This window comes from Propithecus coquereli, unplaced genomic scaffold (genome assembly GCF_000956105.1).
Source record: "Propithecus coquereli isolate 6110/MARCELLA unplaced genomic scaffold, Pcoq_1.0 Scaffold444, whole genome shotgun sequence".
Taxonomy (NCBI): Eukaryota; Metazoa; Chordata; class Mammalia; order Primates; family Indriidae; genus Propithecus; species Propithecus coquereli.
The window spans coordinates 702,027-728,214 of NW_012150219.1; the positions used below are offsets into that span (position 1 = coordinate 702,027).

The 26,188-nt window shown below is 40.0% G+C and overlaps 1 protein-coding gene across 2 annotated transcripts in view; it reads right to left on the minus strand.

Moving 5' to 3' along the window:
- Positions 1-26,188, minus strand: part of STAU1 (staufen double-stranded RNA binding protein 1) — a 55,148-nt gene that overhangs the window by 17,153 nt on the left and 11,807 nt on the right. For both annotated transcript variants that reach the window (XM_012654703.1, XM_012654702.1), the window contains exons 3-5: positions 12,002-12,140; positions 10,851-11,016; positions 1,573-1,671 (exon numbers count right to left, since the gene is read on the minus strand). In XM_012654703.1, coding sequence (XP_012510157.1) covers positions 1,573-1,671; positions 10,851-11,016; positions 12,002-12,102 — 366 coding nt within the window. In that variant the 5' untranslated portion in view covers positions 12,103-12,140. The remainder of the gene's footprint in view (positions 1-1,572; positions 1,672-10,850; positions 11,017-12,001; positions 12,141-26,188) is intronic.

Here is a 26,188-nt window from a genome sequence, read left to right on the forward strand (position 1 = left end):
CCAACAGAGAGAGAAAGGCAGGGAGGAATACAGGACCAAGTGAGAAGACAGCAGTCCTAGATCCACCTAGGGGCTCTGTTCTCCATGTAGGGAGCAATATAAACCTGGTCTTGCCTGCCAGGGGGCGCAGGGGTTGAGACGAGTGTTGGGGGATGAAGGGAAAATCCTTAAGCACAGTCCAGCCCCATGAGCCATGGCTAACTCCCCACCCCACCTGTGACCCATGGCAGGCAGGGAAGCACTACCAGGTTGAAGGTGAGAAATCATCATCACTCAGCTGAAGGATGAAGGGCTGAATGTGGGGTGAGTTTAGGGTGCTAGCACATAGTAGGTTCCAGAAAGTACATTATTTTATAACAGTCAGGCATCAAATTTGGGGGTCACCTGTAACTGTAAAAAATGCTACAAAATTAAAGTACTTTACAGAATAATAAACTTCAGATAGGCTTTTTAAAAAAAAAGAAATAGGCAGGCTGGGCGCGGTGGCTCACGTCTGTAACCCTAGCACTTTGGAAGGCCGGAGGAGAGGACCACTTGAGCCAAGGAGTTCAAGACCTGCCTGAGCACTACAGCAAATCCACCTTATTTTCCATTTTGACAAAAAATTCGTTAACTATTGTTTTTAGACCACAAGGTCTCCAACAACACAGGATGTTATAAAACAGGTAAACTGGGGAGCAGATGCTAGAAAATGACAAAACCTCTATCCTTTTCAAAATTATTCTGACAAGATTTTTAGGGACCATTTAAAGAGAGTCTTAATATTTTGGAGGTAAAGATGCTTTTGAGATGGATGAAAAGTGATAGACTCCCCTGTTCCAGGAAGAACACACATGTGGACATTAACATATTCTTTAGACCAGTTCAGGAGGTTCACAGCCCAGCTGAGGCCATCCTTGGACTGTCTAGAGATCCATGAATGCCCCTAAGGACTCCTAGAAGAGGAGAATAAATACTGCTTTGCTAAATATAAAGTTTAAGTTTTAAATTTGGAGGTTCACATTATATGAATAGTGTTCCAATGTTACTAAGGGGGGGGGAATCATTCCTATGATGAATGCTAACAGGATTTCATAATACAAAGTCCTACATTTAAAATACGCTTACCTGCAGCACTATTCACAATAGCAAAGACACGCAGTCAACCTAAGTGTCCGTCAGCAGAGAAGTGGATAAAGAAAATGTATATACACATAATGGAATATCATTCTGCTTCAAAAAAGAATGAAATCATGTCTCTGCAACACCATGGATGGAACTGAAGGCCATTATCTTAAGTGAAACAACTCAGATGCAGAAAGACAAACACATGTTCTCACTTGTAAGTGGGAGTGAAATAACGCATACATATGGCAGCAGAGTGCGGAACAATGGAGACTTGGAGGGGTGGAGGAGATGCGAAGGGGTGAATGACGACAGGTTGCTTGGTGGGTACAATGTGCACCGCTTCAGTGATGTATGCATGGAAGGCCCTGACTTCACCACAATGCAATGTATCAATGTAGCAAAACTGTACTCATACCCCACAAATACAGACAAATAAAAAATAAATGGGGAAAAAAATAAGCTTACCTCAAAATTCACAGGCAAGTTCCGTTTAAGTGCAATCTCAAACACTTGACTTACTTCAGATTTATTGAGATTTTCTTCTTCTGATTCCCTTCCATTCACCTAAAAGAAAAATAACTGTTTAGTAGTTAACACTTATCAAAATCATCAACATCCCAGCTGTAATGGGATAAACCTTAAAAGCTCTGACCCTTGGCTTTATGGATTTAACCGAGGCCACATCCATATCATATGTCATTGAATTTAAAAGTTAAAAAAAAGTATCTGGTCAAACTTGAGTCAGATTATGCCTCATTAATCCACTATAAACAATGCACACATAACAGACCTTTGGGTATGAATGAGCCTGGCTGTAGTGCAGCAAGATGCCACTGTTGCTTGGAAACAGTCACTTCCAAAGTACTCAAGTATTATTAAGCCATGTTTTGGAAGAGTCAAAATACAGACAGATCTGTGTGGGACACGGCAAGTTCAGATATAAGTCTCTCCAACTGAAGTATATAGGTTTCTTATTTGGACATAAAGTCCCTGGAAACCACTTTTAAAAAGGATGCAACTGGGGGCAGTGGAGCACACCTATAGTCCCAGCTACTAGGGAGGCTGAAGTAGAAAGATCCCTTGAGCCCAGTAGGTCGAGGCTGCAGTGAGCTATGATCATGCTACTGCACTCTAGCCTGGGCAACAGAGTGAGACCCTGTCTCTTAAACATAAAAATAAAAGAGATGTGGGCCGGGCGCAGTGGCTCACGCCTGTAATCCTAGCTCTCTGGGAGGCCAAGGCGGGCAGATTGTTTGAGCTCAGGAGTTCGAAAACAGCCTGAGCAAGAGCGAGACCCCGTCTCTACTAAAAATAGAAAGAAATTAATTGGACAACTAAAAATATATAGAAAAAAAAATTAGCCGGGCATGGTGGCGCATGCCTGTAGTCCCAGCTACTCGGGAGACTGAGGCAGTAGGATTGCTTGAGCCCCGGAGTGTGAGGTTGCTGTGAGCTAGGCTGACGCCACGGCACTCACTCTAGCCGGGCAAAAGAGTGAGACTCTGTCTCAAAAATAAATAAATAAATAAATAAAAATAAAAGAGATGTGATGAAACAGAAATTACAAAACTGCCATGAATTACTTATTGCTACTGGCAAAAATTCAAGGTGCAAACTAATGAAGTCTCTCAACAAAGGCAGAGATTTTATCTATGTAACAAGTTTCATTTACAGTCTTCCAAACAGGGATGGGATTAAAGAGAGGCCGGGATCTTCTCTCTGCGTGCTGATAACACAGATTTTATATAGTGTCATAGAGATCATATGAGAAACTAGATAAGCTCAGTAACAGCGAAGTTCCCCAAGACATAGCAAGACACCTGTGTTTTTCTTCACATTATTGCTTCTCTTTTGCCAAAGAATTTGTAAAATCCTATTTCCAAGATTAGAACTCGTGGCTGAAACTGCTAAACAGGCAAAGTGCAGGACTACCCAAGATTTTATCTGTTGTGCATTTCCTAAGGTTTATCAGGTATATCCCACCTACAATGGCCCAATATTATAAGCTATAAATAAAATTTAAATTAAATAAAACTCTAGGTTTAAAAAACATTAATATATATCAAAGGTATAATCCTGGACAAATACATTTTATTCCAGATGCTATTTGTAATTCCTTCTCTCCTGCTTATTAAAATGTTTTCTTTCCAGTCTGGTTTCACTTTACTCTCAGCTGAGTCAAAACTATTTGCATAGCATTTCTGGTGGTTTATTAACCTAAACACACTTGTATTGTTGTTTTTTAAATCCTAAGCAGAAAAAGGACCTACTTTTTTTTATGAGTGAATCCACAAAACCAGAAATCTTCAAGCAAGGTGCCTTATAAGGCAGGGGTTCCACGGAGGTTTGGTTTGAAACTTATTTAAATAGATTTTAAACTAAAAAAAAAAAAACCCTGTACTTTTAGAAGTTTGTTCAACAGTGATGCTGGGAAAATCAGATATCCACATGCAAAATAATGAAGGAGGACGCTTACTTCACACCATATTCAAAACTTAACTCAAGGCCGGGCGTGGTGGCTCACGCCTGTGATCCTAGCACTCTGGGAGGCTGAGGCGGGCGGATGGTTTGAGCTCAGGAGTTCAAGACCAGCCTGAGCAAGAGCAAGACCCTGTCTCTACTAAAAATAGAAAGAAATTAGCCGGACAACTAAAAATGTATATAGAAAAAATTAGCCAGGCATGGCGCATGCCTGTAGTCCCAGCTACTTGGGAGGCGGAGGCTGAGGCAGGAGGATTGCCCAGGAGTTTGAGGTTGCTGTGAGCTAGGCTGACACCACTACACTCCAGCCCAGGCAACAGAGCAAGACTCTGTCTCAAAAAATAATAATAATAATTTGTGTTCTGAAAATTCATATAAATCATTCTCATGGAATGCCTTTACCAATTTTATAAATACGAACTTGTAAGTTTATACTAATGAAATGCTCCTTTTCTATCTTAAATCCATTTATCAAGGTTTCACATAAGACTGACAGAAAACAAGGAGTCTAACTGCTAAGTTTTACACTCTAAGCCAGTGGTTCTCAACCAGAGAACTAGGTTCTCAACCAGCACTAGGTTCACTTGCAAGCTTCACAAGGACAGATGCCAGAGCCCACTCTAGACAAGTGAACTCAAATTTCTGAGGGTATGGCCTGGATATCTGTTTTATTTATAGTATTTATTTTTTTATAAGTCCCTCAGTGATTTTACCGGCAACCAGAGTTGAGATTCACTGCTCTAAGCCCATGGTCCCCAACCCCCATGCAACAGCTTATTAGGGACCAGGCTGCTGAGCTCTGCTTCCCCACCTCTCCCCACCCCCGATCATTCCCCCCTACCCACCCCCAAAAACTGTCTACCATGAAACCAGTCCCTGGTGCCAAAAGGGCTGGGGACCGCAGCTCTAAGCCACTGCTTCCAAAGGACTATCAACAGGGACAAAGCAGCTAGTCGAATAAAAATGCAAAACAGGATACAAAGATATGCATTTATTTGAAAGTGAGATTGTGTTGCTCTTTTACATAAATAATTTTATATTATCTGGACTAGACAAAATATTGCAAATGGGGAGGCAGAAAATGACTCAAAACTAATCCACAAATACCATTCCAATTAAGATGAGGAAAGTTTAGTGGGCCCTTAGTCTTACTTTCTCAAAGTGTGAATTACTGTTAATGTCAATCAGTCAATCCCCACAGTGAATAGTTCAGCAGTAAAATCCAGGCCACATTAAGGAAAGAGAAGATGCTGTGAACCATGCTTAACCCTCAGTATGCCAGGAAAAATAGTCATCACCATTTATCATCTGGCTCCAATAGACCCTTTTATTTTTCTATATCTAAAGGCATTTTACAAATAATTTATAGAATAAAAGGATGACAAAGCCATTTTATATTTTAATAAGAATTTAAAAAGAGCAAACCCAAATTTTTATTCCATGTTTCTAGTTTGGAAGGCACATATACCCAAAATGGGCACAGTCCCCTACATGCAACTAACTGCTCATCACCTGATTTGCCTGAACCTGGGGTAGAGCTCACGTACAGTGACACCAGATTTCAAAGACATCTACAACAGGATCTAGCTTATCAGGACTTCTGACTCTTCTTATGCTGATATTGTCAAAACATACTACTTTTAAAATGGACTCAATTTTGTTGAAGACAGCCATCTTCTTTGCTCCATAATGGCAAAACACTTTCATTTTTAGATTTATAAACACCAAAAGAAGGATCAATCTGATGATTTTTTCATTTTTATATCATCTATTTCCTTCCAATCACCTTTGTATACACACCTTCTTTTGCATATGCCCATTTAATTTGTGAACAATAAATGGTAAGAAATAAATGCTGATGGCCAAACATAAAAGATGAAATAATGTCACACATACGTTTTTTTTTTAAATCCAAACAGGATGGTCCAGGTTCTTGTCAAAAAATGTTGCACCACAAAGTCCTTCCTGTTGAATGACTAACGAGATGAGAGTACCTAATTTCCTTTTTATACACCGTAAAGATACATTGCTCACTTGCTGATTCCTGAGTTTGGGAAAATTCATCTAAGCTATCATCTGAAAGCTCACAGTCTGAAATTTCACTGAGACACTCAATCTCACCATCATCGTTACAGTCTGGAATGTTGCCATCTGTGTGAATCTTTGTGTTCATCCTTTGATTTGTCTAATAATCGGAAATGTCTTCCTCTGTCAATTTTCTTCTCTTTGCCATTACAAATGGAAAAAGAAAAATTCTGGATTCTCACCTGGGTTCAATGAAAGCAAAAAGGAGACTCAAAAGATAGTGTCTCCAGTCTTCTTTTATAACCTCTTGAAAGACAATGCAATATACTGCACAAGACCATAAGAATGGTAAAGGGGCCAGGTGAGGTGGCTCATGCCTATAATCCTAGCACTCTGGGAGGCCGAGGCAGGAGGATGGCTTGAGCTCAAGAGTTTGAGACCAGCCTGAGCAAGAGTGAGACCCATCTTCACTAAAAATAGAAAAAAAATTAGCCAAGCATGGTGGAGCACGCCTGTAGTCCCAGCTACCGGGGAAGCTGAAGCAGGAGGATTGCTTGGGCCCAGGAGTTTGAGGTTGCTGTGAGCTAGGCTGATGCCTCGGCACTCTAGCCTGGGCAACAGAGCGAGACTCTGTCTCAAAAAAAAAAGAATAGTAAAGGAAGATCCAATTTTGACAATTATTTTACTACTGTATGTCTACCCAAGGAAGAATTTCATCATTATTGCATTTTATTATTGTTTTAGCCTTATTTAGTGTATTTGGAACAGAGATGAATAGTACTGACATAATATGTAGAATAACAAATAGCAAAATGTTCCAAAACACAGGAAAATCAAGATCCCTAATATCCCATAATGTAAAGACATAAAAAGGTCCAAAGGGGGCCCGATGCGGTGGCTCACGCCTGTAATCCTAGCACTCTGGGAGGCCTTGGCGGGGCGGATTGTTTGAGCTCAGGAGTTCGAGACCAGCCTGAGCAAGAGCGAGACCCCATCTCTACTAAAAAAAAAAATAGAAAGAAATTAATCGGACAACTAAAAATATATAGAAAAGATTGGCCGGGCATGGTGGCGCATGCCTGTAGGCGGAGGCAGAAGGATTGCTTGAGCCCAGGAGTTTGAGGTCGCTGTGAGCTAAGATGACGCCACGGCACTCTAGCCCGGGCAACACAGCGAGACTCTGTCTCAAAAAAAAAAAGGTCCAAAGGGCCCCTATGATTACTGTAAAAAAGAATGAGTTTTATTCTGTTTTTTAAAATGTTTTCTCTCTTTTTAGGACCTCTAAAAAAGAATAAAACTCATGCAATGGCCTTCCTTACAGGATTTGAAAAGGAAGTTCAAAAATTAAAACTTGAGGCTGGGCACAGTGGCTCACGCCTGTAATCCCAGCACTCTGGGAGGCTGAGGCAGGAGGATCGTTTGAGCTCAGGAGATCGAGACCAGCCTGAGCAAGAGCGAGATTTTGTCTCTACGAAAAATAGAAAGAAATTAGATGGACAACTAAAAGTACACAGAAAAAATTAGTCAGGCATGGTGGCGTGTGCCTGTAGTCCCAGCTACTCTGGAGGCTGAGGCAGTAGGATTGCTTGAGCCCAGGAGTTTGAAGTTGCTGTGAGCTAGGCTGACGCCACGGCACTCTGGCCTGGGCAACAGAGTGAGACTCTGTCTCAAAACAAAAAAAATGAAAACTTGAGCCAACTGTGGGCACACCTGTATTCCCAGCTACTCAGGAGGCTAAGGCAGGAGGACTGCTTGAGCCCAGGAGTTTGAGGTTGTAGTATGCTACGAGTAGCCACTGCATTCCAGCCAGGGCAATGTAGTGAGACTGCGTTTCTTAAAATAAAAAAGAAAGAAAGAAAACTGGGTCCAACGGACACTGAGAGTACAATAAGGGTTAGGGTCTCCAATTTTAGTTTTAGTACTACTTAAATACATACCTTTCCCAAGTGAAGATAAGAACTCAAGACCAGAAAGAGTTGCATTATCTTTACAAAAGTAAAAAAAAGTATTAAAAAAAACTTCATATAATAATAGGCTTCTACTATTACCACTAGGAGAAAACTGGTTTTAAAGTTTGATATAACCTTCAAAATATAAGCTATGCACATCCAAACACATACACGCACATACATCCACACACAGTTGGCTTTCCTGTTTATGTAAACACCACAGGATCACACGACGCAGTAACAGCTCTGCATCCTGATCCCCCACTCAATAGATCAAGGCCCCTCTCATGCCCGGGTACACAAATGCACACACTATGGTACTCCCTGGGTAAATGTATCCATTTTTTTTTCAACCATTTCCCTAGTGATGGACATTTAAGTTATCTCCTGGTTTCCTCCATTACAGATAACTGCAGCTATGACCGTCTTGCTTCTAATAGCTGAGACACTCAATAAAAGTCATCCTTTATTAGCACAAACCCTAGATTTAAAAACAAAACCAAAAAAAATCCATATACTTTCCATACTCAGGGCCTCTGCATCTGCCCTCCCTCTCTCTGGGAATGCACGCACTGTCCATGCTCTTTACTCACCCTTAGTCTCAGCGGAAATGACTCTTCCTCCGGGAGGACTTCTCTAAACTCACCACCATTACTCCAACCTAGATACTTTACGTCCTCTTAATAACCCTTGCCACTTTTCCATCCCAGCAGCTCACTATACTATTTGATGACATTAATGTTAACATCTGTCACCTCCATCTGACTAAGCTCCACGGAGGAAGTGACAGTGCTGGCTGTCCAGTGCTGGACCCAGCACAATGCCTGCCATGAGGGGACCAGACCATCCTTGCCCTGCAGGCAGAAAATACTAGCTTTATTGGCTATCTTCTAGAGGAGATGAATCAATCCAACATACAATCACATGCGCTGACAATACTTAGATACGTGGTTCCTAAACTCTGACTAATCGCTCCAAGAGCACATTAACAATAACAACAAAAGCAAAAGCCAGATTCCTGGGTCTGACCTTAGACGTACTGCATTAGAATCACATGGGCTGGGCCTAGGAATTTTTTTTTTAAAAACTTCTCAAGTGATTATGATGCAAACAATCCACAAACCAGTGTTCAGCAATCGTTTATCAACCGCTGGCTAGAAGGAACTGAGAAATACCCACACCATGTGACTCCAATTAGATTGGCACCAAAGTCAAGTTAAAAAAAAAAAGCCTCCAAAATAACTCAGATTACACTACCTTTTTGGTGTTTTAACACATCTCACCAGCAAACAGCTCATCCTTTTAACTTCACTAAATCCTCCTCTTTTAAGTTACAACTCATTCTCTCTTATTTGGTTCTCAGTGAGCCCTGGAAACAGAATCATCTCTGTTAGAATATGTGATTACACCAGAAAATGGAAATGCAGCATAACAAAAGAAAAACAAATCCTCCTCTACCATCAGCCATGAAGCCACAGCGTACCCTCCCGAGCTGGGTCGCCCTGGGTGGCAGCCGGTTACAACAGACCTCAGCAAGCACCCTGCCCAGGGTCCACTCAGGTCCACACATCTTATCACACACTTCACCCCCACTGTTCTGTGCAAGATCTTGTTCTCCGTGAAACTGTTTCCTGGTCAAATGCTATCCAGGGATACCTTCAGATGGCATTTCCTGCTGTGATTAAACAGAATCATGAAATCTCAGTGTTTTCAATGGGTTCTTTCTGGATCTTTGGTGACTAGATTTGTGATAAGACTTCCCTACCAGAGAGATTCACTAACGCTTTGGCCCCCTACATAGCATGGAGTCACTGATTTCCTAAGAATTATTGATATATTCCCATTTAGTCACACAACATTAAAATCCTTTTCCTATCATAGTGGTTTTAAAACATGTCCCCAAATTCTTTCACATTCTTCTCGTCCAGAAGTGGAGTTCTCCACACTGGAAATGTACTAAAAGCCACCGAATTGTACACTTAAAATGGTGAATTTATGTTATGCAATTTCTACCTCAATTTAAAAAAATAAATAAATAATGGGGTTCTATATATCCTTCCTCTGAATCTGGGCTCTGTGCCTGCTTGATTTATAAAATATGACAGAGTGATGCTGTGATTTCTGGGCCTTAAGCCATAAGAAACCAGCAGCTGCTGGACACAGCAGTTCACACCTATAATCCTAGCATTTTGCAGGGCCGAGGAGGACTGCTTGAATCCAGGAGTTCAAGACCAGCCTGAGCACCACAGCGAGACCCTGTCTCTACAAAAAATTTAAAAATTAGCCAGGTGTAATGGTGCATACCAGTAGTCTCAGCTACTTGGGAGGCTGAGGCAGGAGAATCCCTTGAGCCCAGGAGTTTGAGGTTGCAGTGAGCTATGATTGTGCCACTGCACTCCAGCCTGGGCAACAGAGCAAGACCCCATCTCAAAAAAAAAAGAAGAAGAGAAGAGAGGAAGAGAGGAAAGGAGGAAGGGAGGAAGAAACTGGCAGCTGCTTCCATTTCCTATCTTCCAGAGCACTCACTCTTGGAACCTAGCCACCATACCATGAGGAAGTATAAGCAGTTCTCGCATAGGTCCACCAAGAGAGGAAGCAAGGTCCCTGGGCCAGAGCCCCAGCTGAGCTCCCAGCTGCCAGCCAGCACCAACATGTCAGCCACATGAGTGAGCCATCTTGAAAGGAGATCCTCCAGCCCCCTGCAGAGCCACCTCAGCCAAAGCCATTTGGAGCAAAGACAAGCTACCCCTGCCAAGCCCTGCCTTAATTGCAGATTCAGGAGCAAAACAGATGACTGAGAATGTTTAAATCATCACTAAGTTTTGTAATGGTTTGTTATGTAGCAATAGATAACAAGCACTTCTATGTAATAAAGAATGACTGGTCAAAAACAGCTTCAGAAAATTCTCTGACCCGGTACCATAAATCACAGCAGATTCTGACAAGCATAATCTTTAGCACTAAAGAATTCATCCACACATGTTCTTCACAGCTCAACTGAATCGCAACCTTTCTAACACGTTCACACCGTATTATGTCATTCAAAACTATGCCGCAGAGTGAAAAAGAAGGCATCTGACTTTCTTGCTAAAAAATTTAAAAAGGAAAAAGGGGGGAAAAGCAAGATAGCTACAGAGTACAAAATCCTGTGTAGGCTATCAAATAATAATTATTGCGGACAGTTGTCAATGCACCTTCCTAGAAACCATAATTTGAGGTGATATCCTTCCTCCCACCCTCCCACCCTCCCGGAAATGCCATGGAGCCTCAGCTCTGTTCTCTCCTTACCTCCAGCCTCTCGGGCGGGGGCTCATTCTGCAGGATCCTCAACGCTTTAGCAGCAGCATCATGTTTCGCAGCCTGTCTTGTCTTTCCTTTCCCATTAAATTGCTGTCCTCCCACAGAAAGTTCGACTTGATAAAGTAAAGGTGGAACTGGAAATGGGTAAAAGTACCTAAAAAGAAAAAGGGGTTAGGAAAATTATAGGCTGGGAAGTTACCCATACATTTCCTGGCAATCCAGGTATCTCCTTCCTCATGGTCCTAATTACATTAGGGTTTGCTTGCTAGTAACAATTCATCTATATATCCAGAGATTTCATAAAAGTTTAAACTGGATTAGAATTGCTACACAGTATAAGCAAACAGTATTTAGCAATTCGAATTTATGGTTCACAAAATACAGCGGCTTATAAATTATGAGTCCAAGTTATAATGCTAACCTATACTGACGAAATCTAAAACACGTCAGGCTTTGGCTGAGACAGAAACTGAATTTGCTACCTTCTGAAACCTTAGATTTGTACTTGCATGTCTCCAATAAGAGGCTGGGAATTTTAAAGCATAAGTCTTTTCGAAAGGACCCTCATTTCTAGAAATCCCAACAACCTATAGCCTAGCAGAGCCCAGTTCCTTACATTTCAGAGTTTATATTTTTAAAATGGCTCTGGCCCCATAAGGAGGGCAGAGAAATGAAGACTTCCATTTTAATCATCAATCTATCCACTACTGTCTTATTATCACCAGTAGGAGGTTTTCAACATATGGCATTTTCAGGTTTAAATTAATATTTTACTGTATCAAGACTATTTATAAAGCACACAAGTTCAAAAGTCAAAAAGTACCCAATAATCAGGAAATCTACAAATGCTGAGAATCATGGTGTTGCAGGAGTCATGTTCAAATACAATTCAGTTACACAAAGCAGTTACAAGGCTGATCTTTATTCAGGCTGCCTGGGAGCACGAGCCACACTACTAGTGAGGAATATGCTCAGACGCATTCCGACAGTAGTTAAGAGCACCAAGACACAGTTCCAAAGGCACAATAACAATTAAGACCAAATCATTACTCACTCTACAACCTACAGATATTATTCTATATAAAAGACTACCTATATTTTCACCTTTATTGTACCAAAAAACCCAAACTCACACATACCTCGGGGGATAAGCACCTCCTCTCATGTTGTAGTTATAGGTGGACTGCATCCGAGAGTAGGGGTCAACGGGCTTATACATTGGTTTTTTCCCAAGTTTCATGCACAGTGCATTTAGCTCTACGGTAGGGGTTATGCTTTCTGCAAGAAAGAATCAACACAAAGAACTACTTTTTTCTGATATGAGAAAGATGATCTCTAAAATCAAAAAGATTTCTGTTAATTGGATTCGTGATGCATTACATAAAAGGGACCTGAGTGCTTCACTGCTAGGCATCAGATCAGGAAATCCAAGAATCTGCTGTGGCGCGGATTCCTTGATATTAATACACAGTCAACAGCACAAAATCTACTGTAAGGACTATTAGAGAGAGCAACAATTTAACCCAAGATATTACCAGTGAAAGCCATTCAGTACAGCTGTCAGAAATAAGTTCCAATATACATCAAATTTTTCACAGTTAAAAAATCCCATGTGAGGGCCCAAGCTGTTTACTGAGAATACTTAACCAATATAACCTATTTCCTAGGTTACTGTCTTACACTCAGAAGTATATGGTACACACCACTTATTGCATAATGCATTTATTCAGTACTAACTGGATACAAAGCGTTGTGCTAAGCTTGAGGGACACAATTCCTGCCCCAGAGGAGTTCAAAGAACACAAAACACAAAGAACTACAATACAGTGGGATGTGTACCATAAGGAAAGGTGTAAAAATCACTGAAGAGGAGGTGTGCAAATTTCTGTTTGGAGAAATCAGATAAGGCTCACAAAATATTCACATATTTTCATTCTTGACATTTATAATGGGATTTGGCCTGTGGTAATTAATACTTGTTAGGAAAATGAGTTCCATTTTCATATACAACAGGTTATCTCAGATTAACAACTTTAGAAAATACACACTATTCATTTTCCAATTTTTTCTTCTTTTGGTTCATCTAATTCATAAACCTTTTCAACAAAATCAGCCTCTCCTGAGATATTTCATTTAGGGGGGGAAAAAAAAAGCAAAAGAAAATTAGCCTCTGAAGATTAGTGTCAGTGCACAATCGCATTTAAAAACATTTTCAGAAGCTGAGGCAGGAGGATCACTTGAGGCCAGGAGTTTCAAAACCAGCCTGGGCAACACAGTAAGACCTTATCTTTAAAAAAAAAAAAAAAAAATACAACATTTTGATATCAAACACAGAACAATACTAGCAATGGCAAAATTCAACTTAAATGCACACAAAAATCCACTTTAAAATGCCTCGTTAGAATGTATGTAGAAAGAAATAAAAATGACTTGCTTCAGAGTTACTATAATTGGTTCAACTAAATTTAGTGCATGAATCAAATTTATAAGAATATCTTTGGGGTTTGTACAATCAGAGGGCCACATGAGTTACCAGTCTCTCTCTTCCTCACATTAGAATTATATTTTTTACATAATTCACATAATTGCATTTTAAATACGGCCTGAAGTTTTAGTTTTTTTGTTTGTTTGTTTGCTTTTTTGAAACAGGGTCTGGCTCTGTTGCCCAGGATTAAATACAGAGGCATGACTGATCATAGCTCACTGCAACCTCAAACTCCTGGGCTCAAGCAATCCTCCTGTCTCAGCCTCCTGAGTAGCTGGAACTACAGGTATACACCACCACACCTGGCTAATTTTTTTAAATTTTTTGTCTTGCTATCACCCAGGCTAGTCTCAAACTCCTGGCCTGAAGCTATCTTCCCGCCTGGGTCTCCCAAAGTGCTAGGATTACAGGCATGAGCCACCACACCCGGCCAGCCTGAATCATTTTAAGAGAACCTCTGACTCACAGAATTTGTCTATAGTAGACACCAAATATGAAGTATACAACAAAGAATTCAAAAGCAAAAAGAAAGGTGTGACCAAGACCTTCCGAGATTCATTCCTGCATACCAAGGCCTGGGATGACTTCAGGCACATGATGGGGGGGACCTCTGCTAAAATAGCCACTCCTGACACAGCCTTCAGGTCAGTGGTCCCCAACCCTTCACCAGACACATTGCTTGATTAGTATTCTCCCTGCTTGGTCTTCTGTTTGAAGAGATAGTACCTACTTTTATATTTAAGTAATAAATATTTACTTTTTTTTTTTTTTTTTTTTTTTTGAGACAGAGTCTCACTCTCTTGCCTGGGGCGAGTGCCGTGGCGTCAGCCTAGCTCACAGCAACCTCAAACTCCTGGGCTCAAGCAATCCTCCTGCCTCAGCCTCCCGAGTAGCTGGGACTACAAGCATGCGCCACCATGCCCGGCTAATTTTTTCTATATATTTTTAGCTGTCCAATTAATTTCTTTCTATTTTTGGTAGAGACGGGGTCTCGCTCTTGCTCAGCCTGGTCTCAAACTCCTGAACTCAGAACGATCCACCCACCTCGGCCTCCCAGAGTGCTAGGATTACAGGCATTAGCCACCACGCCTGGCCTAAATATTTACATTTTCTCATTCTTTTTAAGGATCAGGAGACATATAACTGACAAATCAGCACTTCTATCCAATGAATTATAAAGAACATTACCACACTGATTTGACATGATTCCACCTAAAACTTATATTCTTGATAATCTCTACAACTTTATCAAGGGAAAAGATGTATTTCAATTAAGCCTTTCTGAAATATTAGAAAACATTTGGTGACACGCCACCCTTCTTATGATCACTTTTCCAGATTGCCAGGAGTTGAGGGACAGTAGATTGGGAACCACTGCTTCAGAGTGAAATTAAGGATTCCTAAAAGATGAACACCTGTCACTGGTAGTGTACAACCTGTGCTTTTGACATCAACAGTTAAGAAATTAGTCACATAAATTCTAAATGTATACCCCTAGACACACTTTTTGAAAGGAACCTGTCTTGGCCCAGGCATAATACCTGGATTCCTTCCCTTGCTACGAAAAGGGTGAGCTATGGGCTTAGGAAATTGTGTTTCTTCCAAAGCTTTGGCAACAGTTTTATGTTAAGCTTTTTTTTTTTCCCTTCTTTTTTTGCGATAAGGTCTTGCTCCGTCGTCCAGGCTAAGAGTGCAACGGTGTGATCATAGCTCACTGCAGTCTCGAACTTTTTTAATATTAGTTCATTTGATTTCCCAGTGCTGATTTCCAAGTGTTAGCTGTACTATAAATACCTACAAATGAAAAGTGTGGGCTCTCAATTCGTGGAACCTGATGTCAACTGTAGTATGTCAAATGGACCTTGAACACTTTTTAGAGTGATGGCTTAAGAGGCCTGGTCACTGTCTTGGTAATTTATCCTGTCACCCCTTTTTACTTTTTTGTTGTTTTTATAAACAAAAAAAAGACTGTGTATGTATCCAGTGACTAACACCAGAAACTCTTCCAATTACTTCTCATGAAGGAGATTTTGCAAGCTTGATTTTAGACACATTAAGACAATGTTTGTTTTGATGCTGTTATGTGTTGATAGACTCTTGGTCTAAAAACATAACCTCTTTAGGACAAGTTTGGGCAAGTTTAGGAATGTCATCCAGGTTCTAAAATGTTGCCTTCCACTCTTCTGAGACTGTACTATTCAGACATTGCCTCCACATTCAGATGAAAATGAGATCCACAGCAAGCAAAGATCTCAAAGTGTTTCTGAATTCAACACAAAGGAGGCATCCAAACAGCCTCTTTGCTCCTTTTTAAGGTAACCCAGTGCACATCTCCATTCTTAAAATTAGGTTGTGTTAATCCCATCACTATTAAATTAATATTCGGTCAAAAAACTATGACCCATCATCGCACAGTTATTATTAAACTTTGCTGTGCATCTGAAGAACCATCTGAGAAGGCTTGTACAGGACAGATGCCCAGATCCCACCCTCAGAGATTTTGACTAAATTACATGAAGGGGACCTGAGCATGTGTGTTTTTAGTTAAGTTTCCAAAGTGATTCTGATGCACCCCAAAGTCTTGAGATTCCCTGCTTTGGAATTTAGCAAATCAACTAAAGCTTTGAGTTTTCTGATTTCCTTTATTACCGGATATCACTTTATCTTATCTACAAATAATTTACAAGGAAAACATTGGTTTGAGTATGTTCAGGTTATTCAAATTTGGTGCCTGTGGGGATGGATGTGCTTTCATAACTGATTTTTCTTGTTCAGGATTCCCTCGGTGTCTGTTCTGCAGTTCACAAGGTTATTCATTTAAGTACCAACAGCATGAACTCAAAACTCAGACAAGCAGGGAAGTCAAACCGCAGAAGCCCACAATGTGGTACAATCCCTGGGTCATTTTGGTGATTATTTCATGGAAAGATGCTGAAGGGGAACATACCAAAAAAGCAAAAAAGAGTTACTCTCATCAATAGTCTTGCCTTTCTCCAGGGCTTTCCCCATCCGACACTGTTTGTCACTCTGATGCATTCTGTTGGTAGCAAAGTCAGAATCTTGGTTTTGATAGAATTAAAAGTATGCCACACCTCTGATTTTTAAAAAGTCACCCAGGAGGGAACAAATTCTCCTCTTTGAACAACTTGTGGGAGGAAGAAAATGCAATTATAGATGAACACACAGCCAGACTACCTAAAGTACTAAAAGTTCAAGTGAGACAGTACATATGCCAAAATATAACAAAAACAGTTAATAAAGGGAATCCCAAAGTTAAGGTCTGCAAAAAAAAAATCCTGTAGAGGAAACACAACAGTTATAGAAAATGACTAATTATCTTTTAAGTATAAGAAAACTTTTCAAATGTAATTATGCTTTAACACTTTTAAACTAGTTTCATGTGAGTGGGAAATTTGTTTTTCTTAAATGCATAATGGCTTAATAATAGCTACCACTTCCTAAGCATTTACTAAGTGCCAGCCACCTCACTCCACACTTTACCATACAGTCTCTCATTTAATTCTCACAATGAACCTATTCAGCCCATCCCCATTTTACAGGTGAGGATGCTGAGGTTCAAAAAAAGTAGTAACTTGCAAGTTACTACTTACACAAAGCAAGTAAGAAGGTGAGATTCAAACTCAGATCTGTCTGACTCCAAAGGCCACTCACCTAACCATGGTTTGCTGTGGTGCCTATCTGTGACTGTGCTTAAGGTTACTTTTAGTCAAATGAAGAGAAACTTGATTTCTCTCAGGCTTAAGGTTTGCATGTGAAGAAAAATGAGGCATGACGAGATAAATAACTCATCCTTAATAATGTTACTGCCGCTGCAAGGCTAGGATCCTAAACAGGAGACCCAATTCCTTATTACTCATCCTATATCCCCTTCAGCTGCAAAAGATAACTCTAGATGTGCAAGAATTAAGTTCCGAGATGTACATTATTACAGATACCAAACAAGTTTCAGACTAAATTCTTGGCCAGGCATGGTGGCTCACACCTGTAATCCTAGCACTCTGGGAGGCTGAAGCAGGAGGATTGCTTGAGCTCAGGAGTTCGAGACCAGTCTAAGCAAGAGCGAGATCCCGTCTCTACTATAAATAGAAAAAATTAGCCAGGCACGGTGGCGCATGCCTATAGTCCCAGATACCCGGGAGGCTGAAACAGGAGGATCGCTTGAGCCCAGGAATTTGAGGTTGCTGTGAGCCAGGCTGATGCCACGGCACTCTAGCCCAGGCAAGAGAGTGAGACTGTCTCAAAAAAAAAAAAAAAAAAAGACTAAATTCTTGAATAACGATTAGCAAAATTTCAAGTTATAGTCAGTCCTTCATTCTCTAAGGGGAATGCTGAGGATAAATGAAATCAGAGACAACTCAAAATACCCACCTTGAGACTGATTTCTACCTTGCATCTTCATACCTTTTTCCTACCTTGCTAACAAAGGACAAAACTGATTTTCCCATGACCTCCTCTTCCTGCCCAGTCTAAGGTCCATGTGCAAACAAGCAGGAAAGGAGCCAGAGGTAGGTTACAGACAGCAGGAGGCCCAGACCCTGGAAGACTCATGGGAAATCAATCACAGGGGCTGGAGAACTGTTTCTGTCCAGAATCCCAAACAACCACACAGTTAGGAATTTTAAAAGCCAAATATTCCAAAGAGAACCATATCTTTTCTTTGACCTATTCTGCAAGGATGAAAAAAGAAGCAACTCTTCAAAAATCTACACTTTTGCATCTCTTGCAGACCTCAGTAGTTTGCAAATACGTACTTCGAATCACAGCACCATTTTCAAGAGTATAAAATGATAGAAAATGTTCCTGGTGGGTTATAAACTCACATGCAGTATGGACAATATTTACCTTATGGTGAGCTGCATCTCACTCACACAAAAACTTACGCTGAGGCTGAATCTTGTTGAAATGGGCTAACTCATTCACAAGACACACTGAGGTTTTCTCTTTGGGGTTTGCCATGTTAGAAGGAACTGAAAAATAAGACCACTGAAGTCAACTAGCGGTATTATAAGACTGCTGTTCTCCCAGGGATATGAAAATAGAGGAAAAACCAACTAAAGGATTTAGGCAGCAGTGATGCAAAACTGCAAACCACACTGAGAGCACACGTCTAGAGAAGGCACAACTGGGGTCTTTTCTGAACCAGTTGAAGCCACATAACCTAGGAGAGGATGTGTCTTCAAAAGAGAGACAACAGCAGTGAGGGGAATAACTAAACCACAACAGGCAAGCAACATTTGAACTTAGATAAAGCGCTGCTATCAAAACTAACCAAGGGAATAACAAGGAGGTCTTCTAAGCAGAGAGACACTGGTTACTGAAATAGTACAGTCGCCAGCTACACTCTGTTCATTATTTCACCAAATTTACACAATGTCATTCTCCACAGAGCAAATTTCTCAATACTGGGGCATCCCCTAGTCTTTTCTCCAGAGGCTGCCATCTTCACGCTTTAACTATTTCTGACAATCCTATAAGTAAAATAAAATGGCCTTGGTGGGCAGGAGTTTTACAAAGTCAATAGGATTTGGATATCAGAACATATTAGAAGAAAAGCAATAAATCCCTGAAATAGTCTGTGCCTTTTCCTTTGAAGACGGTCTCACATGGCAAATCTGGGGGAAAGTGGATCTCTAGAATGCTGTATCATGAACCAGTGCAAGGAATTCTGGAAGTAGCGTGGAAGATGCCACACAGATGAGAATGAGAGAGGCAAATACTCTTAAGAAGAGATTTACAAAGTAAAGGAAATGAGAGGACAGAGGAGGAAATGTAACAGAAATTGTCAGGCCTAAGGAAGGAGTTGAAAAGATTTTGTTATAAGCTGACACTGGTATGGAGACACCCACACTGACACCTCACTTATTTAACTGGTCTTGACACGTTGGTAGGGGAAGAGGGATGGGAAGCAGAACATTGTTTTTAGGTTTTGTTCCCCCAAGTGTTTCAAGTCTTTTCTAATAATGAGTACCTTTAGTTCATTTTCATTTTCCTAATAATCCAATTTGAATGCTTCTAAACTTATCTCCTTTTTAAAAATCTCTGCCTCTTTATTCAATTTTTAATTGGTCCTCACTATGATTTCTAAGCTACCTCTGGAACTCCCAGACTTAAACTTGTTCAAAATAAAAATTAATAAATGCCAATGCACTCTTTTGCTTTCTAGTAAGTCTGGCTGCTCCCTTGCTTGGGATAAAATCTTACAGACATACAAAAAGGGGGCTTATGCACATACAAGAGTTCTTTGTCAGTTCTGGGAAATAATTTTAAATGCAGAATTTTCCCATACAACAATGAATATCCACCAAAGTGGTATTTATGGTTCAATTCTTTCTGCCAGCCACCACTCTACAACAGACTAGCTTTGCAGTTTGAATAGCTTTTAATTCTTTCTCACAACTTAAAATGGTCTGTCAACTGAGGCCTCCGTCAACCCTGTATATAACCAGTGTTCCACATCTAGGATAAGGAAGTGTGGATGGTAGTACTTTCTTCTGCTTCTTGAAGGTAAATGTGAGAGTTCCCTACATCTGCAGCCTACTTATCAGATCAGAAAACAGGCTAAGAAAACATTTGAAATAGAAGACACTTGGATTCACATGCTTACCTGCAGCTGCACTGGTGGATGTAATAGATGCAGAGGGTAAAGCAGAGTTTTGAATAGGTCTACCTGCATGTTCAGAGGGCAGAGAGCTAGTAGTAGAAGGAATACTCATCAAAGGCTGTGAGAGAAGAGACTGGTTCTTGTTCAGTATTTGGCTCCCTGAGAGAGCAGCAGATGGGTTCTGAACTTGCACTTGAACTTGAGACATGGTCACTTTCAACAAAAGTGAATAACTGCAGGTAAACAGCTTTCAGTGCAGGTTAATTCAGTGCTATGAAGTCTAAAGTTCTACCTAAAAGTTGTAAGGGAAAGAAAATAAAAAAGGTAAATTATAGAGGAGATATGTAATTGCCAGTGTTCAGTCAAAATTGGTGTCACCTACTCAGTTATGAAAATAGCCCAGTTCAGCATATAGCTATGCTGATTTATTAGAAATGTTTCTCTTTAGTATACAGTAAGTTTCCTGGCCTTGTGACTTTCCCCCAGTGTTTTAAAAATGATTTTATTAGTACAATACCCATATGCTCTGCATGTTCATTTTACAAAGAGAATCAGTAGGGTATAACAGTATTTATTGTTGAATATTAAGAGTTATAACCTACAGCTTACATTCAAGAATGCAAATTTAAAGGTATAGAAAGGTTTTCATGGTATATGGGATATGGTAATGGTTCCTGATCTCAAAATTATGAGAAATTGAAAGCGAACTAGGTTCTTAACACCATTACCAGGTGAATATGACACTACTCCCATTTAAAGGCCAAGGTTTTAAGACTGACAGCTTTGGGGCATTTCTTTAAGTTGACTGAAGGAAGGAAGGAGGTTCTTACTTCTGCTGTTTCTTTTTCCCTATGACAATAAAAGATATATTTGTTTTCCTAAGAGGTTTGTTTGAGATGTTCTGATTTAATTACAGACCCCAAACAAGAAAACTGTTACACCCACATCAAGGCCCCCAGATCCTGAGAAGAGATCTGAATAACAAAGACCGTTCAATAGTATTTGTACTATTAAAAGAGTGGAGAAGATGAAGGAGGGAGAAATAGATTATAGACTGGAAATTTTACTGGTGTGGCTGGGAGGTGGGGGAGCACAGGAGACTGTTTACTTCATCTTTTAAGTCAGCAGGATAGCAAACGGATTATTCCTAAATACATTTAAATCTCTTTACAAGTCAAAAATAAGGAAAGTTATGCTCATTTTCATGACCATCCTTCAAAAAGCTGAAAATGTTTTAAGTGAGTCAAAAGTACTTAAAAATAACCAGTAGTAACAAAGAACAGAAATGACAGGTCAGGAAATAGCCAACCAAAGCAGAAACCAGCAAACCAACTAATTAGTAGTTCTCTTGCAGAGAAACTGTTACTTTAATTTTTTAAAATGTCTCAAAATGATTTTTAAAGCTGGACCTCTAGAAAGAAAGGAATGACCAGAGCAATTAAGATACTTGCAAAGTCCCGGCACATCCTCTCTTGCTGAAAGCAAAAAGGACTGCAAAACTCAAAAGAAACTCAGCTGAAATATGACTTTGGATAATACAGGCATCAGCATTACCTTATTCGACAAATTGCCCCAAGAGTGGAGTTGTGCCACATTTACTTTTGGAATCAGAACAAAGTAACAAAGGAGGTCCACTGAAGATCTAGATAATGGTCTTAGCAGACAAGTTGTCAAGTGTAAAGAAACAAGTCCACAAGTTTAGAAGTCAGCTATGACCTTGTTTCACTGGGTTTTTTTTTCCCTTCAGCTGCCAAAATAGAAATATTTCTCTCTCTCCCCCTCGTTTACTCACTCCTTTTCCCTTCCCTGCTTTTTCAAAAAACTCGGTATTGAGAGCGTTTTTTACAACAACAAAAAATCACTTATAGTGTACTTACAACTTCACAACACCAACCACAGGTCACAGGTCAAAAAATAAGCCAAAAGCACAGCATCTGTTCTGGAGTCTAGCCCCATCCCAGAAGGAGCACCCCCAACTGCCTGGGCAGCTCTCAGAGTCTGAGACTCTGAATGAACGCCTAAATTTAGAAAGGGTGAGGCTCAAAGGGATATTTTTTGGTTAATGCTGTCTAAAGCAGGCCCACTGCCAGCATTTCCCGTCATAGTCATAAATACATAGGTTTTCTAGAAGCTGAGAAAAGAACAGGCTTTTAATTAAGACTGCCCCCAAACATGTGAACCTCAAGTTCACCTGAAGGAGTTGTGTCTTTCTAACAATTGGCTGAAAAAAGCAGTTCAAAACTACAAATCAAAAAATGTTTAAACTCTCCAAATAAGACTGTGTACTTCGCAAACTTTAAATTTCCAACATGACATATTAAAATTCAACAAACAGTATGAATTTGCTCAGAAATTTTTAGTCACTTGCTAATTTAACACTTTCATGTCTCTTCTTTAAGCCTTAACAAAGCATCTAAAGCAGTGGTTCTCAACAAGGGGCAATTTTGTTTCCCCAAGGGACATCTGCCAAGGTTTGGAAAGGTTTTTTTTTTGGTTGCCACAACTAGTGGGCTGGGGGGTGGGGGAAACCTACTGGTATCTAATGGGTAGAGAGGCCAGGGACATTGTTTCAAGTATACATATACTAACCCACAAAATAAAATCTTACTAATGTAGTAAAGTAGCTTATATTCTTTTTTTTTTTTACCCCAGTAGCTTATATTCATAAACAGGAAAAGAAAATCTTCCCTTTCCATCTCAAAAGGCTCTAAAAAAAATTGATGGTAATATTTTAGCACCCAAACAGATCCTCCTCTCACAAACAGAAGCCTGGATGAGCATGGCAGTTGTGAACTGGGGGGAAATACACTGTTTACCCACATAATTCGAAGAACAAATAAAACTTTTCACTCCTGGTATTTATATAGTTCACACCAGCCTTCAGGGGAATAATGGAATTTTGGAAAAACTACTTCTGTATTAATTCTGAATATGTTGCTCAACAGTACTATCCTAAAGATCAAATCCTTAAATGCAAACTTAAGTCCTTTCCTTTAAACTTGTCTTTGTTTTCCACCAGGCAAACTACGAATTCAGGAGATCAAAATGCTTCATTAGAGCCTTCTTAGAGACAAAAAACATTTTAGACACAGCAAAATTAGGTTGAAAAGTCTGAAACAAATACTTTTTAGATCTTGCTGGCACTGGAAACCCCTTTGCCTCTGAAGCCTGGTTGTGCTGTCATTTCTCTGGCTCCTTGCTTCCTGCCTCCGACACAAATAAGGCCTTTAATCTGTTTTTTTCCCTACTTGGAGGGCTTTACACATCACCTCAAGAAAACATATTCATCTTATTCTCAAGCCCTAAATTTATGGAGCATATATAGGCATTATAACACTAACAGGTAAAATGATGGCGTTATAGATATTTCTTTTAAAAGTTTCCTTAATTCCAAGTCACCCCAGGTCCTGATATTGGCATGGTAACACAAAAATGTTCTCATAAAAATAGAGTCACCGGGCATAGTGGCTCATGGCTGTAGTCTCAGCTATTTGGGAGGCTGAGGCAGAAGGACAGCTTGAGCCCAGGAGTTCAAGAGCAGCCTGGGCGATATAGCAAGACCCCATCTCAAAAAATAAAAATAAAAATAATCTCACCTTGACTGGCAGCTACGATTTTACAAGTGTCAAGTACTTTTTATGGGTTGTGGGGATGAGGAATCTGGACACATGAACTCCACAAAAGCATTTTTTAAAAATTATACATGATGTGCTAACAAGTGGTAATTACGGCACAACATGTATATTCCTTACTCATCAGCGAACCTACCAAAACTAGACTATACTGAGCACAGAGTCTAAGTAATTTCTTTAATATACAAGAAGGCAGATCCTTCTAGAAATGGTTTACAAAAATCTCTACAATAGTGCTTAGTCTTACTCACTTTCAACTAACAGACTATTAAATCTTTCTAGTATCAAATAACTACTTACGCAGTTACAGAAAAACACTTTTAATAACCAATTTTTTAAGTGGATTAACACATGACCTATAATGTACTATCTATACTTTTGTGTAATCAACACATCATTCTCCTTTGTATTAATAAGTGATATTTCCAAATAATATGTGTTTGGTGAAAAAAAAGGAAAAAAACAGAAATTAAAAGAAAGAAGTCACCCCAATTCTGGACAAGCTTCCTTTTAAGATAGCCATAAACATTTCACTAAATATCTCCCCTTGCAAGTCCTTCAGTAAATCTGATGTAACATGGATACAAAGATACAAAGAAATACTCCAGTTCCCTGCCACGATAAAGCAACAGTAATACCAACAGCAATTTTAGAATAAAGATACAAAAAAATACTCCAGTTCCCTGCCATGATAAAGCAATAGTAATACCAATAGCAATTTTAGAATATATTCATTCAATATTCAACAAAAATGTGTTAAGTATTTACTGCATGTAAACCCATAAATGGTAGATTGTCAAATGCTGGAAACAATCTATTTGTTAAACTCTTCCTCAAAGAAACAAGACAAGATACTTAAGCAATCAACTGTAAATTTATTAATTTCGTCTCTAGTTTTTGAGAGGCTCTATTCCCAGAGAAATTTGGTCAACAATAAAAAAAAGTTTAAAAAGTTAAGGAATAAACTATTTTTCCTATAACAAAGTCCTTTTGGTTTTTTTGAGAGAGGTTCTCACTCTGTCACCCAGCCTGGAGTACAGTGCTGTGATAAGAGCTCACAGCAACCTCAAATTCCCGTACTCAAGCAATCCTCCTGCCTTAGCCTCCCAAGTAGTCCTTTTTAATAGCCTTGAACTACCTAAAACACCTACATCATTCCTTATATCCAAGAGTTATTTCCAAGATCCTTTCCTGACAGATCTTTCTAGTAGCAATGCGGTTGCATGTTTTCTGTAAGTAAACTCACATCCCATCATTGTTTTCCCCTCACAGCCCCCTAAAACAGCAATCCATTGACTCCAAACATCCAAACACCTGTGGGCAGGGCAGTCCCAAGTACAGAAGCACATCACTATCACCCAACACAATCAATTCCAATGCAACTGCTTTAAGGTCAATGCCAAGCAAATAATGTTCAACAGCAGGCCCATTTAGACTGAATCACACAATAATAAAAGGTTCTTTAAAAAAAAATATGTCTGGGCACAGTAGGTCACACCTGCAATCCCAGCACTTTGGGAGGCCGAGGTAGGTGGATCACTTGAGGCCAGGATTTCCAGACCAGCCTAAGCAACACACCGAGACCCCGTCTCTGGAAAAAAAAAAAATAGCCAGGCCTGGTGGTGCATGCCTATAGTCCTAGCTACTGTGGAGGCTGAGGCAGAAGCAGGAGGATCTCTTAAGCCCAAGAGTTCTAGGTTGCAGTGTTGATGGTGCCACTACACTACAGCCTGGGTGACAGTGAAAGACCCTGTCTCTAAAAAATAAAGGAAATATAGGCTGGGCGCGGTGGCTCACACCTGTAATCCTAGCTCTCTGGGAGGCCGAGGCGGGCGGATTGTTTGAGCTCAGAAGTTCGAAACCAGCCTGAGCAAGAGCGAGACCCCGTCTCTACTAAAAATAGAAAGAAATTAACTGGATAACTAAAAATATATAGAAAAAATTAGCCGGGCATGGTGGCATATGCCTGTAGTCCCAGCTACTCAGGAGGCTGACGCAGGAGGATCGCTTGAGCCCAGGAGTTTGAGGTTGCTGTGAGCTAGGATGACGCGCCACAGCACTCTAGCCGGGGCAACACAGTGAGACTCTGCCTCAAAAAAAATAAATAAATAAAGGAAATATGACCATACTCCCTAAAGACACTATGTACTTTATGCTCAAGATAAAGACACAGGAAAATTAACCCTGATGAGGCATATCCACTTGCAAGACAATAAAACTAACCAAAAAAATGCCTGGAAACAACCCAAGCTGTTCGAAATCTTTGCATCCAATACTAGTGACTAAATGTAGCCCTGTCTCACACTTGGCGTAATGCCATAGGCAATGGAAATTTTTCTTTCTACACAAAAGTAACCATTGGGTGGTCCATTTAAAAAACACTTTCTAAAAGAGAACTCATTATTAATTGTTCATCCTAGAAAAACCACCATACCACACTAAAGTGAAAAAAAATTTGCCTCTGTAGCCTAACAAACTACAAATTTTATTTTCTTTTCTAGGTGTAAAACTTTATCAATCTCCTATCTCCCTTTCCCTAGGAGAAATTCTTAAAAATAAGTTAAGTTCAAACACATACTACTTTTAT